Genomic DNA, 14,942 nt, shown 5'->3' with positions numbered 1-14,942 from the left:
TGAGCGAGCACCAGGCCCTGGAGAGAGTCTTGCAGCGCTCAGGGAGGAAGAAGGGACTACTAGGGCACCAGGAGGAAGGAGGGACTACTAGGGGCACCGTGACCAGGTCTGTGGCCTGGGTCATGTATGGGGGACAAGCCACATACTTCAGTGAAGAGCCCAAGAGAGGCAGAAGCAGGAACAGGGGTGGGAAGTGGCTGCTGAGGCAAAGCAGCTGATGCGAATGGGGTTCGGGGGCATCCCCACACTAGGAGAGCAAAGTGTGGAACAGAGGAGGAAGAGGACACGGAAGTGAACGGAACAGAGAGCTTTAAATAGATGGTCTTCCCCCACGCTTGGCAGCGGCCACCAAAGGCTTATAGATCTAATAAGAAAACCCAGGAATTGGGAAGGAGGCATAAGCCCAGGACAGAGATCAATTCTGAGACCAGGCTTGGGTTCCAGTTTTATCTCTCTGCCTTGGCACTAGGATACCCCACCACTACCAGCAATCATGTTCCTAAACAGAGCCAAGAAGGACCTGGGTAGGGGGGAAGATACAGGCCAGCTCAGAGGAATGGTCCTGACCATGGCGGCTCTGGCAAAACTTCCCAGAGAAATGAGCACCACCAGGTCTGTGGCTTCTAGGCCTAAGTCAGCTGGTTGGAAGGCTGTGTGGGCCTAAGGAGCGGAAACTGTCTGCTCTAGGACGGATGAGGAAGAACAGCACAAAGAGCTGGGGTTTGGGCTCATAAGAGGGAGGCACCGGTCCGGTACTGAAAAGGTGAGAACAGAAATCCTCTGTTCTGGATAATTCTGCTCTGAGTGGGGTAGCACTCTGGGCAGGATGACATCATCTACCCTTCCAGCTACCGCCACACCTCCATTCTTTCCCCCTCCTCCTTACCCAGAACCGGCTCCTCCATCAGTTAAAGAACACATTCCCTGGGGACTCTAGAGGTGGGACAGGGTGGACACAGGGCCTGGAGCCCTAGTGAGGGCACACTGTAGCTCTCCAGGTGTGTGATATCAGATCAATACCTGGGGGAAGGGAAAGGGACAAGGCCGGGGAAGACAGCTGGTACAATGGCCTTTCTGAGAACTCCAGTGACATACCAGTTAGTTAACCGATTGCCTGAGTACAGAAGCCACAAGGCCCTACCTGTCCCACGGTGCCCTTGCCTGCCAGCTGGCATGCCATTTCCTGGGCCTCCGGAGGACACTGTGAAGTGGGGTTAAGCGGTGGCCCACATCGCTCAAAGACTCCCTAGGTCTAGATCTGAATGTCCATTTTTATTCTCACTACCCAGAGAGCTGGTTGAGAGAGAGCTGCATCCCCCTAGCTAGGCAAGATGGAGGTCATTGAAAAACTAACAGGTTGGCTTGAGCAGTGGGCAAAAAAAGGCAGCGAGGGACTAAGCTCACTAAAACACGTTCTTTTCTTGGGTGCGGCAGCGCTGGACAGTGTGGAAGCTGAGGGTTTGAGGCAAGGTCAGCGTGTACAGAGTAAAGGGAGATAAAGGTGGAGGCCGGGGCTACTCGGATATACCAGAGCCCTGTGCTTTCATCTTGCTTCAAACAAATAAATAAATAAATTTATTTTTATTTTTAAAAATAAAAAACAAAACTTCTGAGCCAGGCGTGGTGGCGCACGCCTTTAATCCCAGCACTCGGGAGGCAGAGGCAGGCGGATTTCTGAGTTCGAGGCCAGCCTGGTCTACAAAGTGAGTGCCAGGACAGCCAGGGCTACACAGAGAAACCCTGTCTCGAAAAACAAAAACAAAAACAAAACTTCTTTCTTTCTCTTTAAGATTTATTTATTCATGTATGTGAGTACACTGTCACTGTCTTCAGACACACCAGAAGAGGGCATCAGATCTTATTACAGATGGTTGTGAGCCACCATGTGGTTGCTGGGAATTGAACTCAGGACCTCTGGAAGAGCAGGCAATGCTCTTAACCACTGAGCCATCTCTCCAGCCCCCAGGATGACGGGTCTTAATGGCCTGGCTCCTCACTCAGCATGGCTGTTCAAACCTTTCACTTGCAGGTCCTTTGCTTTAAAAATTATTTTCAAAATTGGAAGTGGGATTAGCCAGAATAGAACATGGACTTCATTTTGCTGACACGGACACTTTGCCCAATAAGATATGTGGTTTTAAACCACTCCTTGGTTTTATGACATTGTCCCAAACAATGGCTCACTGCGAAGCACACAAGCTGGCAAAGTCCACGTGTCGTGTGGAGGTGGGGGGAGGGTGAGCAGGTGCAAGCATGAAGGGTTGGGCTGTGCCCTCAGGTGGATGTAAGAGGAGGATCTGAGAGTCTCTGATGATGCAGGTGCTCGGTGCTCAGAGAAGGATGAGGACAGGAAGAGGAGGGGAAAGAACTTCGATAGGAAACCGGGAAAGAGCAGAAAACTGAGCAAGACCAAGACAGAATGGGCTGCTGTGGAACTCTGTACAGGGCCTGGCTAGGGGAGAGCCAGGGTGAATACGGGCTCGGACCTACCACACTGAATCCACATTAACCAACTCGCCATGAAGACTAAAGCCCAGGCGGCCTTGTCTAGGGCCAGGTCTACTTACGTTCGATGAGAAAGAGAAAGCACACTATCCCCATGGCTGCCACGATGGCCCCAGGCACGATAAATGACAGGCCCCAGCACGTAGACACCCAGTAGCCGGCAATCAAGGACCCCAGAATGTTGCCCACGGAGGTGTGGGAGTTCCAAATCCCCATGATCAGGCCACGCCTACAACACAGCATGATGGGACAGTGAGGGTGCGGTAGGGCCAGAAAAAAAGAAAGAAAAAGAAAAAAACCAAACCAAACCAAACAAACCATGAGATCAGCTTTTAGGGCAAGAGTGAGCGAGGTGGCACAACAGCGACAGCGGAGGTGAGATTGGGGGGGGGGGGCATAGAGGAACCCGTGACCCTGAGAAACCAGTGTGACTCCAGGGAGCGAGACTGTGGATGCTCCGTGGAGAACCGCGCCTCAGGCTGCATCAGTACACAGTTCACCGCTGCTCAGAGATCCTCGAGTCTCTGATGCAAAGAGGCACAAGGGCTTTTCCTACAATTCTTGGAAGGCAGAGGATTTCAATTTGTGCCTCCACAAACATGGTAGTCAGCTGACTATCTCGGTGACAGAAGCTCACACCGGCACCCGTGCCAAATGACTAAAATGAGCTTTCTAAATAGAGCTTCTGAGTCCATCTCCCATTTTAGCCTCTCCCTCTCGGGTGGCGTCTCTATGGTTACTTAACCCCAGCTAAGCTAGGCAGGGACTACAAATGGCTGCCCTATTGTGGTCAGATCACCAGGGCTGGCTCAGGCCTGCTAATTATGGACCGGGTGGGTGACCTCTGCCAGAACGTCTCGAACTCCAGACTCTATATCCCACAAGATTCTGAGGGAATCTGAGACCACACAGCTCTCAGGTGTGGAGTCTGGGGGTCACATTACTTGCCTAAGTGGACATGGGGAAGGGCTGGCTTCTGTAGGGACAGAGGCTGTAGACCCATGGTAGCTATAGAGCTTCCATCTTAGAGATTTTAGTACATTGTTCCCAAGAAGAGCCTCATTAAAGTTCCTGAAATAGGCTGAAAGAAAACTTGAATATAATGTGGTCTAGTTTCCCTCTGAATCTGGCGGAAGGGGGGGGAGGGGGGAGGGGACAACTGTTGGAAATGCGCCATAGTTTCCTCACCTTCCTTTTCCAAACCAGTTGCTGAGGCAGGTGACAACGCTGGGCCAGCCTGTGGTCTGCACCAGTCCATTAATGATCTGCAGGGAGAAAAGGAGGCTCACCAAGGGGAGAGGCTAGCCCTGCCCCATCCTCCCTGTGCTGGGGCTCTCTCTTTATCTCACCACCAGTGGTGGGATGTGAGGTTTATATTTACAGATAGCTTGAGCTATGAAATGTAAAATATATGTGTAGTTCATGTACATAACATATATAGAAACATGGATATATTATAGAGTATTGATATAAACCAGGCATAGTAGTACATGGCTGTCATCTTAGCTGCTGGGGAGGTGAGGCAGGAGGGCTGTTGTGGAGGGGAGTTTGACATCTGCCTGGGTAATACAAGAAGATCCCGCCTCAAAAAATGAAATCACACACACACACACACAAGTAAAAAAGCCAACTCAAGCCTTACATGGTGGTTCATATCTATAATCCCAGTACTCAGAAAGAATGCTGTGAGTTTGAGGCCAGCCTAGGCTACATATGAGACTTTATCTAAAAAAATTTTTAAAATAAAGCCAGCCCCGCCAGGACCCACACTAAGGAACGTTCTGCTGACAGGCTGGGCACAAACATTCCAGACTCCTTAGAAGCTAAACATTCTGTAAAGACAAGAGCTCTTCCCTTTATAGACTGCTTTATAAACTGCTACAAATTCAGCCTGGAAATAGCCCGTGCTCCCCTGACTGCCCATGGCAGTGCTCCCCTGACTGCCCATGAAGAAAATTCCTCCTCAGAAGCCAACGCAGCCTTGACCCAGCCCTGGCTTGCATACTTGCCCTCTCCAAGGTGTTGGGGAGCAAGTGTGGGGCCTGCATTTAACAGAGGGACCAGTACCAGGAGGCTCACTTTGGTGTCATTAGAACTGAGGTCATAGCAAAAACCCAGCCCAGTGCCCTGCTATCTCACTAGAGAAGTGCGTCTTCCAGGAAATACGCACAGGGAATTGTGCCCACCTATTTCCATATCAGCAGCTCAGTCTTTACTGCAGGAACATGTTGGGACTCTGGGCATCTGCTTTCTTTCCCTTCTACCTGTGTGCCATTACAGTCTGAGGCTTCTACATCCGGGGAGTCAAAGCAGAAGGACCTAATGCAACATCAGGCTTACAAGGCACTCATACCGGATTGTCAATGGTCTCAACAGCGTAACAACTGGAGACACAGCGTTCACACTGCGCTAGATACTATAAACAATCTAGAGGCCACTGAACAGCTACAGGAAGGTGCACCCTGGATGTATGTGAGCCCTATGCCACAAATACAAGGGACTTGAGTGGCCGAGGACATTGGCAACCGGGGGTAACTGACTTCTTGCCAGCAATAAAGTGGCTGAACTTTAGCAAGCTCGGTAGCACGGTCGTGAAGACCAAAATCAAACAAGGGTCGCTTTGGTTTCCTATCACACCTCCCCACCCTCGGCCCTACGGAGCAGGTAGCCAGCCCTATTTCTCTTATGAGTCAATATTTACCCACAGGATTGCTGGAGAGGGCAGAAGCCAAGAGGTGCCACAAAGGTTGGGCCCTCAAGGAGGGCAGGGCTGGGCTTCTGGCCCCACCCCTACACCTTCAGGACCCCTCCTTTCTCCCTGGCCTTGTAGTGAAGGCTTCATACCTCTACTCTACCAGCAATGGCTCCAAGCCAACCCTTCCTTGTCCTCCGGCCACCCCCATGGCCGCTTTGGTGTGATCACTTCACACTCATTGACCTGCCAGGCTGACAGCTCCTAAAACAGGAAGTAAGCGTCCAGGTGCTTGCATACAAGGGAGGTGGGATGCTCTTCTGTCCCTCACTAGCCTCTGCCGTCCATTTCTTAGCAGAGGTGGGCTTTGGGACCTGAACTTGCCATCCTGGATCAGACCCTTACCTGGGTCACCACGTAGAATCCCAGGCTGTGGATGTTGTAGAAATAGCCCAAGCCGAACAGGGCTGTGAAGGCGCCGCTGGCCAGCATCCCGAAAGTCAGGTAATACCTAATCGGCAGGCGTTCCCCTATTATTCCACTGAGGTAACAAGGAAAGAGGGAGGCATGAGGAAACAGCACAGCACACCACTAAAAGCTCTAGCCACGTCTCCCGGATGTCCCCTGTCATCTTTTGTCTGTGTTTCCAGACCACGGAGCCCCACTATTGGAGACCAGACAGGAAAGAATGTCACCTGTGGGGCTCACATACCACCATAGGACTCCTTAGCTTCATTTCTCATTAAAAACAAAAACCTCATTTGTTTCCTATTTAAAAAAAAAAAAAAAAAAGTGGGCTGGAGAGATGGCTCAGCGATTAAGAACACTGACTGTGACCGGGCAGTGGTGGCGCACACCTTTAATCCCAGCACTTGGGAGGCAGAGGCAGGCGGATTTCTGAGTTCGAGGCCAGCCTGGTCTACAGAGTGAGTTCCAGGATAGCCAAGGCTATACAGAGAAACCCTGTCTCAAAAAAACCAACCAACCAAACAAACAAACAAAGAACAAAAAACAAAACAAACAAACAAACAAAAAACCCCAAGAACACTGACTGTTCTTCCAGAGGTCCTGAGTTCAATTCCCAGCAACCACATGGTGGCTCACAACCATCTGTAATGGGGTCCAATGTCCCCTTCTAGTGTGTCTGAAGACAGCGACAGTGTACTCACATACATTAAGTAATTAAATAAATATATTTTTTAAAAAAGCACACACACAATACAGTTCACACCGAGATTCACATCAATACTGCCTATCAAAGCAGGACTTCTTGCCCTGCTTGTTAAGTCTCCTTTTATACCGACAACAACACAGAGTCAGTATACAGAGCTGTTTAAAAATGTCAGCAAGAAGCTGCAAATGATGACTTGGAAAAGGGACGACTGTGAACCGACCAAGCCACCTATCCTGGGCAGTAACCAAGAAACCTGCGGGAAAGCACCGGTTGGTGGATCAGCAAAGACAACACCACTCCCCTGCCTGCGGACCACCAAGGAACCAAGGCTGCTAGGCTGAAAAAGGGGCGGAGCCTGAGCCCTACAACCGCAGTGAGGCTCAGTGAGCTACAGACATGTTAGGTTCGTGGTCAAACTGTAGCGGGGTTGAGAAGCCTGACCAGGCCCCAGCTTCATAACGAGCAAATAGGAAACAGGATGCTATCCATCACCACCACCGCAGCACAGGCTACTGCTTTACACATCACCACGGAGACACACCGATCTCAGCGGGTACCAGAGCCCTTTGCGCTCTCTTTCCAAACTCCATGGGGGCTGGAGAGACAGAGATGGCTCATTGGTTAAGAGCGCTTGTGTTCTTCTGGAGGTTGAGATTTGGTTCCCAGGACCCACTGTCAGGAGGCTCACAACTGCCTGCCTGTAACTCCAGCTCCAGGGGACTGGATGCCCTCTGCTGGCCTCCGTGGATCTATGCACGCAGGTGCACACTGCCCACGGCACCCTGGGCAAGTAACACTGTTCCTGAACCATCTCCAGAGCCTGCTTGCCAACAAACTTTCCCTTCTGCGCCCACCAAACAGGAAGGATTTACCTAGAGCCATGCAAATGACCCGTGAACACTATTACATGAGTGTCATCCAATGACAACACGCTCGGCTAATGTGTTCAGCTGAGCATAACCTGACCGCAAAGACTAGAGACCAGTCCAGAGTTAAGGTGTATCCACTCGTCTGTGCTCACTTCAGAGATCAGGAGACAGGTCATACTGGCTTCCAAGAGCCATTGGCTACTACTGGGAGGTGTCCCCTACTACAGTCACATGTTGCCAGCCCTCATCTCCCCTGCTTGTGAGATTTAAGAAACAATTCTGATAGAATGGACACCACCCTTCACCCTATCTGATTCACATAGGACTCACACCCACGCCACACCTGCTGATCCTGCCAGGCAAGACCTGGGTGTGCCCACCTCCCATGTGTGCATTGGGTCTGCAGAGTCACATGATACCTACTGTCAAGACCTCGGTGGTAACCTCACAACGGTCTGAGGGCTGCCCTGCCTTCTTGCCACAGCACCAGCCCCATCATTGGTAATGCAGGTGTCCTCACCTCCCTTTGGAGACTTTTCTATGGACTTCATGCCCAACAGAATACCATCTCGATAAACTTGATGGTGAGCTGCCAGAGAAACTATCTTTGCCCATAAAGACGAGACAAGAAGCCAGCTTTGTTCACTAAGCTAGGTTTCTTAGGCTGGGAATCTTGGCTGGCAGGAAGGTGGAGACCAGGCTCTGCACCTTATTTCTCTTTGGCCTCATACACTGTAGTCTTGTGCATCCAGTCTACCTCATACACTAGCACTTGAGCATCCTCTCCTACCCTACTCTCTCATCCACACAAGCTCTGAGCTCCGTGTGGTCTCTGTATCTGATAAAGAGGGCTATATCCACCACTGGCAGGAGCCACTTGCCAATATGTCACCACCATAGGGCCCCTGGGCTGGGAAGGGCCCTGGGTCTTGATTCCACATATTGGGAGGCTCTGAGAGAAACAGTTAAACACTTACAAGGATACTCTGAGACTTCGAGGCTCCAAAGATCAGTGTCTAAACCAAGTCTCTTGGGAGGAAGGTTGGTATCTCTACAGTGCTTTTCCTTATTATTTACCCAGTACTGGGACTTGAACCCGGGGTCTCTTAGATGCTGTGTATGCTAAGCATTCACCCTACCCCTGAGTGATCTCTCTAAGCCTTCCATGATGTTATTTTAAGAACACGATGGGTCTGATAACATCAACAAGGTTTTAATCAGCCACTCATTTGCCCCCTGTGCCCAGGAACATCTAGTATCTCCTAGGTCTATCCTATGACAGAAAAGATCCTTTCTGTACTCAAGGGCCCACACGACTGGGAAGGGTCTGAGTGTGGGTGTCCCTACCTCAGGTACATTCCGATGGCATAGGCGCACAGGAAGGCGTAGTCCAGGGCTCCAAGCAGCTGCTGGTAATTGTTCTTATCTGCGTGGGTTTGAGAACCAACAGAAAGGCTCAGAATTATTTGGTATGTTGTAGAGCTGGGCTAAAAAATAATACAAAATTTTATTCTGTAAATTCCTTTTAAAAAAGGGAGGTGCTCTAACTAAAAACAAAAAAACAAAAAACAAAAACATCCGAATTCTGGCTACTGGCCAACTTCCTGTGAAAGAAAATAAAGTCACCTATTTTTTTTTCAAGTTGTCCTTGAATGTGACCTTCAGATTGGAGGCAAGCCACACTGGTTGGGGTGGGTTTGACTTTCTGTGTGACAGCACACACCGCAGGCTGTCTTCTAGAGACTTCCCCAGCACAGACATACTTCACTTAGCCGGTGGCCCTTTAGCATGTAGGTATGGTTGCAGAGTGGTGTTTGCTAGGGGCCAGTCGTCACTGAAAGGCACTCACGGCCAGGATGGCATCCCTGTCCTGAGACTAGCCAGGCTGTAGAAACTCCAGTGGGGAGCTGCCAAAATCCCTGGGCGACAGGGGGTTTGACCCAAACTCACCGAAGGGGGCCCAGCCACAGTCGGTCTCATTGTTCAGGAGCCAGTGGGTGGGGCCATGCCTGGTGCTGCTGCTCGGGTCACTGAATGGAGACTCAGGCCCATCTCCTGCAGTACACTGCTTGTGAAGCTCGCCCTATGGCAGACAGAGAAGGGGAGGGAGAGGACAGAAAAAGTGCTTACTTGGGATGTCTCATCCGGGACAGCCTGAGTGGTCTCCCCTCCTCACCGAGCAATGGCTCTTTGAGCAGAAAGAGGCCCCTCGTAGGCGTCTGACATCCACAGGAGTTCCTGATGTCGACAGGAGGCTCTGGCAGCATTTTGTAATAACTCCAATTCATCCCCACACAGCAGCCAACCCTAGCAGCAGCAGCCTCTCAAGGCCTAACATGGAGGTAGTGTCAGGCAAGGGAGTGCCAAGCTGAGGACCTACAGCCATTCATCCCTGACAGGCTGCCCCTGAGGGGAGGAACAGGGTTAACTGCTAGATTTAGACAGAGGAATTCTACAGAGGAATGGAAAAATGAGAGTCTCAAAAAAGAAGAGCCAAAAGAACTCAGGCCGTGCAATTTCATTTCCACCAGTTCAAACACAGACAAGACATCCCAGTGGTAAGTTAAATCGTTTTGCTACTTAGAAGGGTGATGATAGGAGCTGGCACAAGGGGCTGGAAAAACCTTAATCTAGATCCTGGGTACCCAGGTGTATAGGCAAAGACCTGTCAAACAGACGCTTAAGACTAATGCACCTTTCTGTGTACAGATAATTCTCCAATTTAAGAAAAATATATATATACATACACACACATCTATGTACCTATCCATCTGTCTATCTATGTATCTATTTATGTATGTATGTATGTATGCATGTATGTGCCTATCTATCTATCTATCTATCTATCTATCTATCTATCTATCTATCTATCTATCCATCCATCTATCTGTCTACACACACACCAGCAAGGCAGATGGCCACCAGCCTCCCTTACCAGGACCAGCAAGCTGTAATAGGACAGAGGCACCTGACTGGTGGTGGAGACAGAGAGGGAATGGCATGGCATGAGGAGCATGAAGACTGACAAGTCACAAGTGTCCTGCCTCGATCTCCCATCTGCACAGAGGCTGCTGCTCGCTTATAGAACAGAGACTGCGATGCTGAATACCAGGCTTTCTACACGGTGTGTAGGATGGAGCCACCTGAAGAAGGAAGCCATAATTCCGGGGGAGGGGGGTGGGGTGGCCAGGACTATCTCCTGGGAAAACTGAGGAGCAGGAACGCACTCTGTCACATCTGTGTCCCCTACCGCTAGATTTAATAAAGGCCATGGGTCACATGAAGCTCAGATGGAGCAACCCATCAGGTATGGGTGAAAGTCGACAAGGGGGAACTTCTGGTCAGGGAGATGCTCCTCTGGAGACAAGAAATTCTTCCAATGTCCAGGAGCTGGATCCTGAGTCATGGGCCTGGAGCTGGTGCAGAAAGCAGATCCTGCCAGGCAGTGGTGGCGCACGCCTTTAATCCCAGCACTTGGGAGGCAGGTGGATTTCTGAGTTCGAGGCTAGCCTGGTCTACAGAGTGAGTTCCAGGACAGCCAGGGCTACACAGAGAAACTCTGTCTCAAAAAAAAAAAAAAGGAAGAAAGAAAGAGAGAGAGAGCGCAAGCAAGCGGATCCTGCTTTATAGCATGGGGCAGGGAGCCACCAAGCAGGCAGTAGGCTTGTTTACTTCTGCCGGGACAGAATAGCTATCATCTGTCATCTTTCAGATGACAGAATAGTCTTGTCATCTGAAAGGCTGCCTAGGTCATCCTGGCTGGACACCAGATTTCTGGACACAAGTCACTGAGCCCCAGTGTATGAATGGAGCTTCTCTACTTCATTGGCTTTGTGCACATTCCTGAGCTGTTCTGACTTAAATGTCAGCCCAAAACTCAACACCTTATACCCTGAAGTGATTGCCCCCCACAAGCTTCCACTGGCAGTATCCATGTGCTATAGGGGCTCTGGCTTCTTTGTCATGTTAAATAGAACACAGTCACTTGGCCCTTCCCCCACTCAGGCCGCTACCCCTGCCAGGGCCACTAAATTGTGGCTGTGTGTGTGTGTGTGTGTGTGTGTGTGTGTGTGTCCATCCCATTTCTACCTGTGAGACCTTAGCTTTCTGGCTACCTTAGTAGGTGAGAGTTCCTGCCTTCCCTACACTGTTCTTCCTCAAGGCCACCACACCCAAAGAGGCTTCTGTCTTGCTGCTCACCTAGAACAGACACAGGCCAGGAGGGACTCATCTGCCAGACGAGGCAAGTTTCTAATGCTAGCCTTGCACAGAAGTGAGGGATATGAATTCTATAGGCTGTGCTCGGGATAGAATCCCTGGACCATCCATCTCCTGTGGCTTAACCTGTCTGGGGTATATCACCCATGAAAATTAGAACAACTTAGAGATGATCCCAAATCTTCCATACGTCTCAGGAAAGGTTTCCAGGTCCTGCCATGGTGAGCAGCATCGAACGCTTTTGTTAGTTAGGGTCACGGGCTCTTGGTTACAGACAGGCGTAGGCTGGGACTGTGGACTACCGTGTCTGCTTATAACTGATTGACCTCAGTCACACTCCCTGGTCATCAGCTCTGAAGCCAACATGACAAAGAATGAAGTCATAGGGTGGCTGAAGGATGGAGTTCACACAGAGGGCACCACCCAGGTCCTTACCCTCCAACCTGGCCAGCTCCTAGAGGTTGACACCACTCTGCCTGGGCAAGGCTTCCACAATTAACCTCTGGTCTCAATGGACATCACGTTTCCACTCCCCTCCCCAGCCTTTCATGTCAGAATGTCATCTTTGCCTTTTCTGTAGCCCTGCCGGGAGGCTGCCTCCAAGACATAAAGAGCTCTGAGGATATTTAACTAAGCACATTAGTTTTCAATAACATTGCTCTGTTTTAACATTTCAATGATGTTTGTTCTGAAAACCTGGCATTTGCAGACCAAACTCTCACGTTGGACTGCAGTGAGACATACTAGGCTCCCACAGACTGATTGCCAAGGAAACATTTGGGGGAGGGGCGTGTCCCAATAAGAACCATAGCTTACGACATCAAAGCAGTATCTTTCGCAAAAAAATTAACAGGATTATCTTTCAGCGAAGCTACACCGAAAATCTATCAGCCTGCTATAGCAGTTGGTTAATAAAAACTGATCAAGGAGTTAAAAAGTGTTTGCCTTGCAAGCATGAAGACCTCAGTTAGAAGCCGGGCGTGGTGGCGCACGCCTTTAATCCCAGCACTCGGGAGGCAGAGGCAGGCGGATTTCTGAGTTCGAGGCCAACCTGGTCTACAAAGTGAGTNCCATCCGTAACGAGATCTGGCGCCCTCTTCTGGAGTGTCTGAAGACAGCTACAGTGTACTTACATATAATAAATAAATCTTTAAAAAAAAAAAAGTTATCTTTAGCCGGGCGGTGGTGACGCACACCTTTAATCCCAGCACTTGGGAGGCAGAGGCAGGCAGATTTCTGAGTTCGAGGCCTGCCTGGTCTACAGAGTGAGTTCCAGGATAGCCTGGGCTATACAGAGAAACCCTGTCTCGAAAAAAAAAAAAAATCTTTCTTTTTTTGGTTGTTGTTGAAATAGGCTCTCTCTGTGTAGCCCTGGAACTCCCTATGTAGGTAGACCAGGCTGGCCTCGAACTCTCAGAGATTTTCCAGGCCTCCAGAGTGCTGGTATTACTGGAGTACTTTATCATGCCTGTCTTTTGGTGATTAATTCCTAAGGAGTATCTTTTCATATAAACTTTAGGATTCTTTTATTTGATTAAAAACTTGGCTGGGTGTGACGGTGCAGGCACGCCTTTGATCCCAGCACCCAGGAGGCAGAGGCAGAGGCAGGCAGATCTCTGTGAGTCTGAAGTCAGCGTGCTCTACTTGGTGAGAGCCCGGCCAGCTAGGGCCACGCAGAGAGACCTTGTCTAAAGCGGAAATCTCTGCTGAGGTTTTCCCATGACCACAGGAAGCACTGGAACTTTTCAGAAAACAGCTTTCCTTGACAGCGCTGGCCTTTTTAACTTTTGTTTTCTGTTTGCCCTGGTGTGGGTTTTGTTGTTGTTGTTGTTGTTGTTGTTGTTGTTTTTGGTTTTTGTTTTGTTTTGTTTTTCCATTGTCAATTTTGTGTGCAAAGAGGGCTGTCAAAAAAGCCGGGCGTGGTGGCGCACGCCATTAATCCCAGCACTCGGGAGGCAGAGGCAGGCGGATTTCTGAGTTCGAGGCCAACCTGGTCTACAAAGTGAGTTCCAGGACAGCCAGAGCTATACAGAGAAACCCTGTCTTGAAAAACCAAAAAAAAAAAAAAAAAAGAAGACCTCAGTTAGATCTCTGGAACCCATCCTGGGGGGTGCAGGGGGGAGCATCCATTTCCTCCACCTATCCCTGGGAATGTGGAGACAGACAGATCTCTAAGCATAGCTGGCTAGCCAGGTTAGCCTACTTGGCAGGCTCTAGGCCAGTGACTCCAAAACAAAACAAACAACCATACAAACAAACAAGATGGAATCTGGCCAAAGAATGATTCCTAAAGTTGATGTCTGGCTTCTACATGCATGTACATATATGCATACCTGCATACACATAAGCATGCATGCACACACATGTGCATACATACTCTTTCTCACATACACAGAAGACCCAATCAGTCAAAAGAGTGTCAGGGCTAGTGAAATGGCTCAGCTGGCACGGGTGCTTGCTGCCAAGCCTGAGGACCTGAGTTCAATCCCCAGGGCAGGTACAAGGAAAGACCCAACTCCCACGGAACATCATTTGACTTCCCAATGCACCCTCCCCACACATACATACATGCATACATACATGTAACTTAAAAAGTTAAAAAAAAAAAAAAAGATAGTGGATCCTATCTTTGGTGACCTAAATTTTTACTCAAAAATGCCATAATTTTCTCAAATTTTCACCTATTGAATATGTTCATGCACTTTGTTTCCCCTCTGGGCCAGTATAAACGATGCGGCAATAAAGACATTTATACTAGCTGGGTGTGGTGGGACATGCTGTACTCAGAAGTCTGAGACAGGATTGCTACAGAGTTCTCAAGGCCAGCGGGGTTTCACAGTAAAACCCTGTCAAAACAACAACAGAAGATGCTTCTGTGTTAATTATGGATGCTTGTTTTGATAGCTTTGACCAAATGTCTGAGAAAAATAACTTATAAAAGGGTGTAGTTTGGCTCTTGGTTTGTTAGGACAGTGGGCTGTCTTTGGCCTCAGGTTTCTGAGCTGTGGGAAGGCCGGGCATTGCGGTGGGAGGGGCCTCGGCAGGATATGCTCTTCTAAGACCCACCCCCAAGTGATCCATTTCCTCTGGCTAAAGGGATCTTCCACAATGTCCCGACTGTCTGTTCTGAATCCAGTGGTGCTTAATCTACTGACAGGTCGGCGCCTGCGAGATCTACTAGGATTCTCTCACCTCCTGGGCATCACTAAGCCATCAAGCTGACAAGGTTACCCATCCCAGGCAGCAATCTCGGAGTTATAAAACAGTTGTACTCTCCTCTGTTCTAAGCATTTTGCCCGCTTTCGTGCAACAGCCTGATACTTTGATTATGGTACTTAAAGATGCACTACTTTTTTTTATATTTTTATTTTGTTTTATTAAAAAGTTATCTTTAGGGCTGGTGAGATGGCTCAGTGGGTAAGAGCACCCGACTGCTCTTCCGAAGGTCCAGAGTTCAAATCCCAGCAACCACATGGTGGCTCAC

General features: G+C 49.5%; 1 protein-coding gene across 3 annotated transcripts in view; it reads right to left on the bottom strand.

Moving 5' to 3' along the window:
• Window positions 1–14,942, bottom strand: part of Slc37a1 (solute carrier family 37 member 1) — a 74,016-nt gene that overhangs the window by 25,469 nt on the left and 33,605 nt on the right. For all 3 annotated transcript variants that reach the window (XM_029471573.1, XM_029471574.1, XM_021149515.2), the window contains 5 exons: window positions 9,191–9,323; window positions 8,588–8,666; window positions 5,603–5,738; window positions 3,694–3,770; window positions 2,568–2,734 (listed from right to left, as the gene is read on the bottom strand). In XM_029471573.1, coding sequence (XP_029327433.1) covers window positions 2,568–2,734; window positions 3,694–3,770; window positions 5,603–5,738; window positions 8,588–8,666; window positions 9,191–9,323 — 592 coding nt within the window. The remainder of the gene's footprint in view (window positions 1–2,567; window positions 2,735–3,693; window positions 3,771–5,602; window positions 5,739–8,587; window positions 8,667–9,190; window positions 9,324–14,942) is intronic.

Source organism: Mus caroli, chromosome 17 (assembly GCF_900094665.2).
Source record: "Mus caroli chromosome 17, CAROLI_EIJ_v1.1, whole genome shotgun sequence".
NCBI lineage: Eukaryota > Metazoa > Chordata > Mammalia > Rodentia > Muridae > Mus > Mus caroli.
The sequence above is the reverse complement of the archived record's forward strand: the minus strand, read 5'-3'. Positions and strand labels throughout refer to the sequence as shown.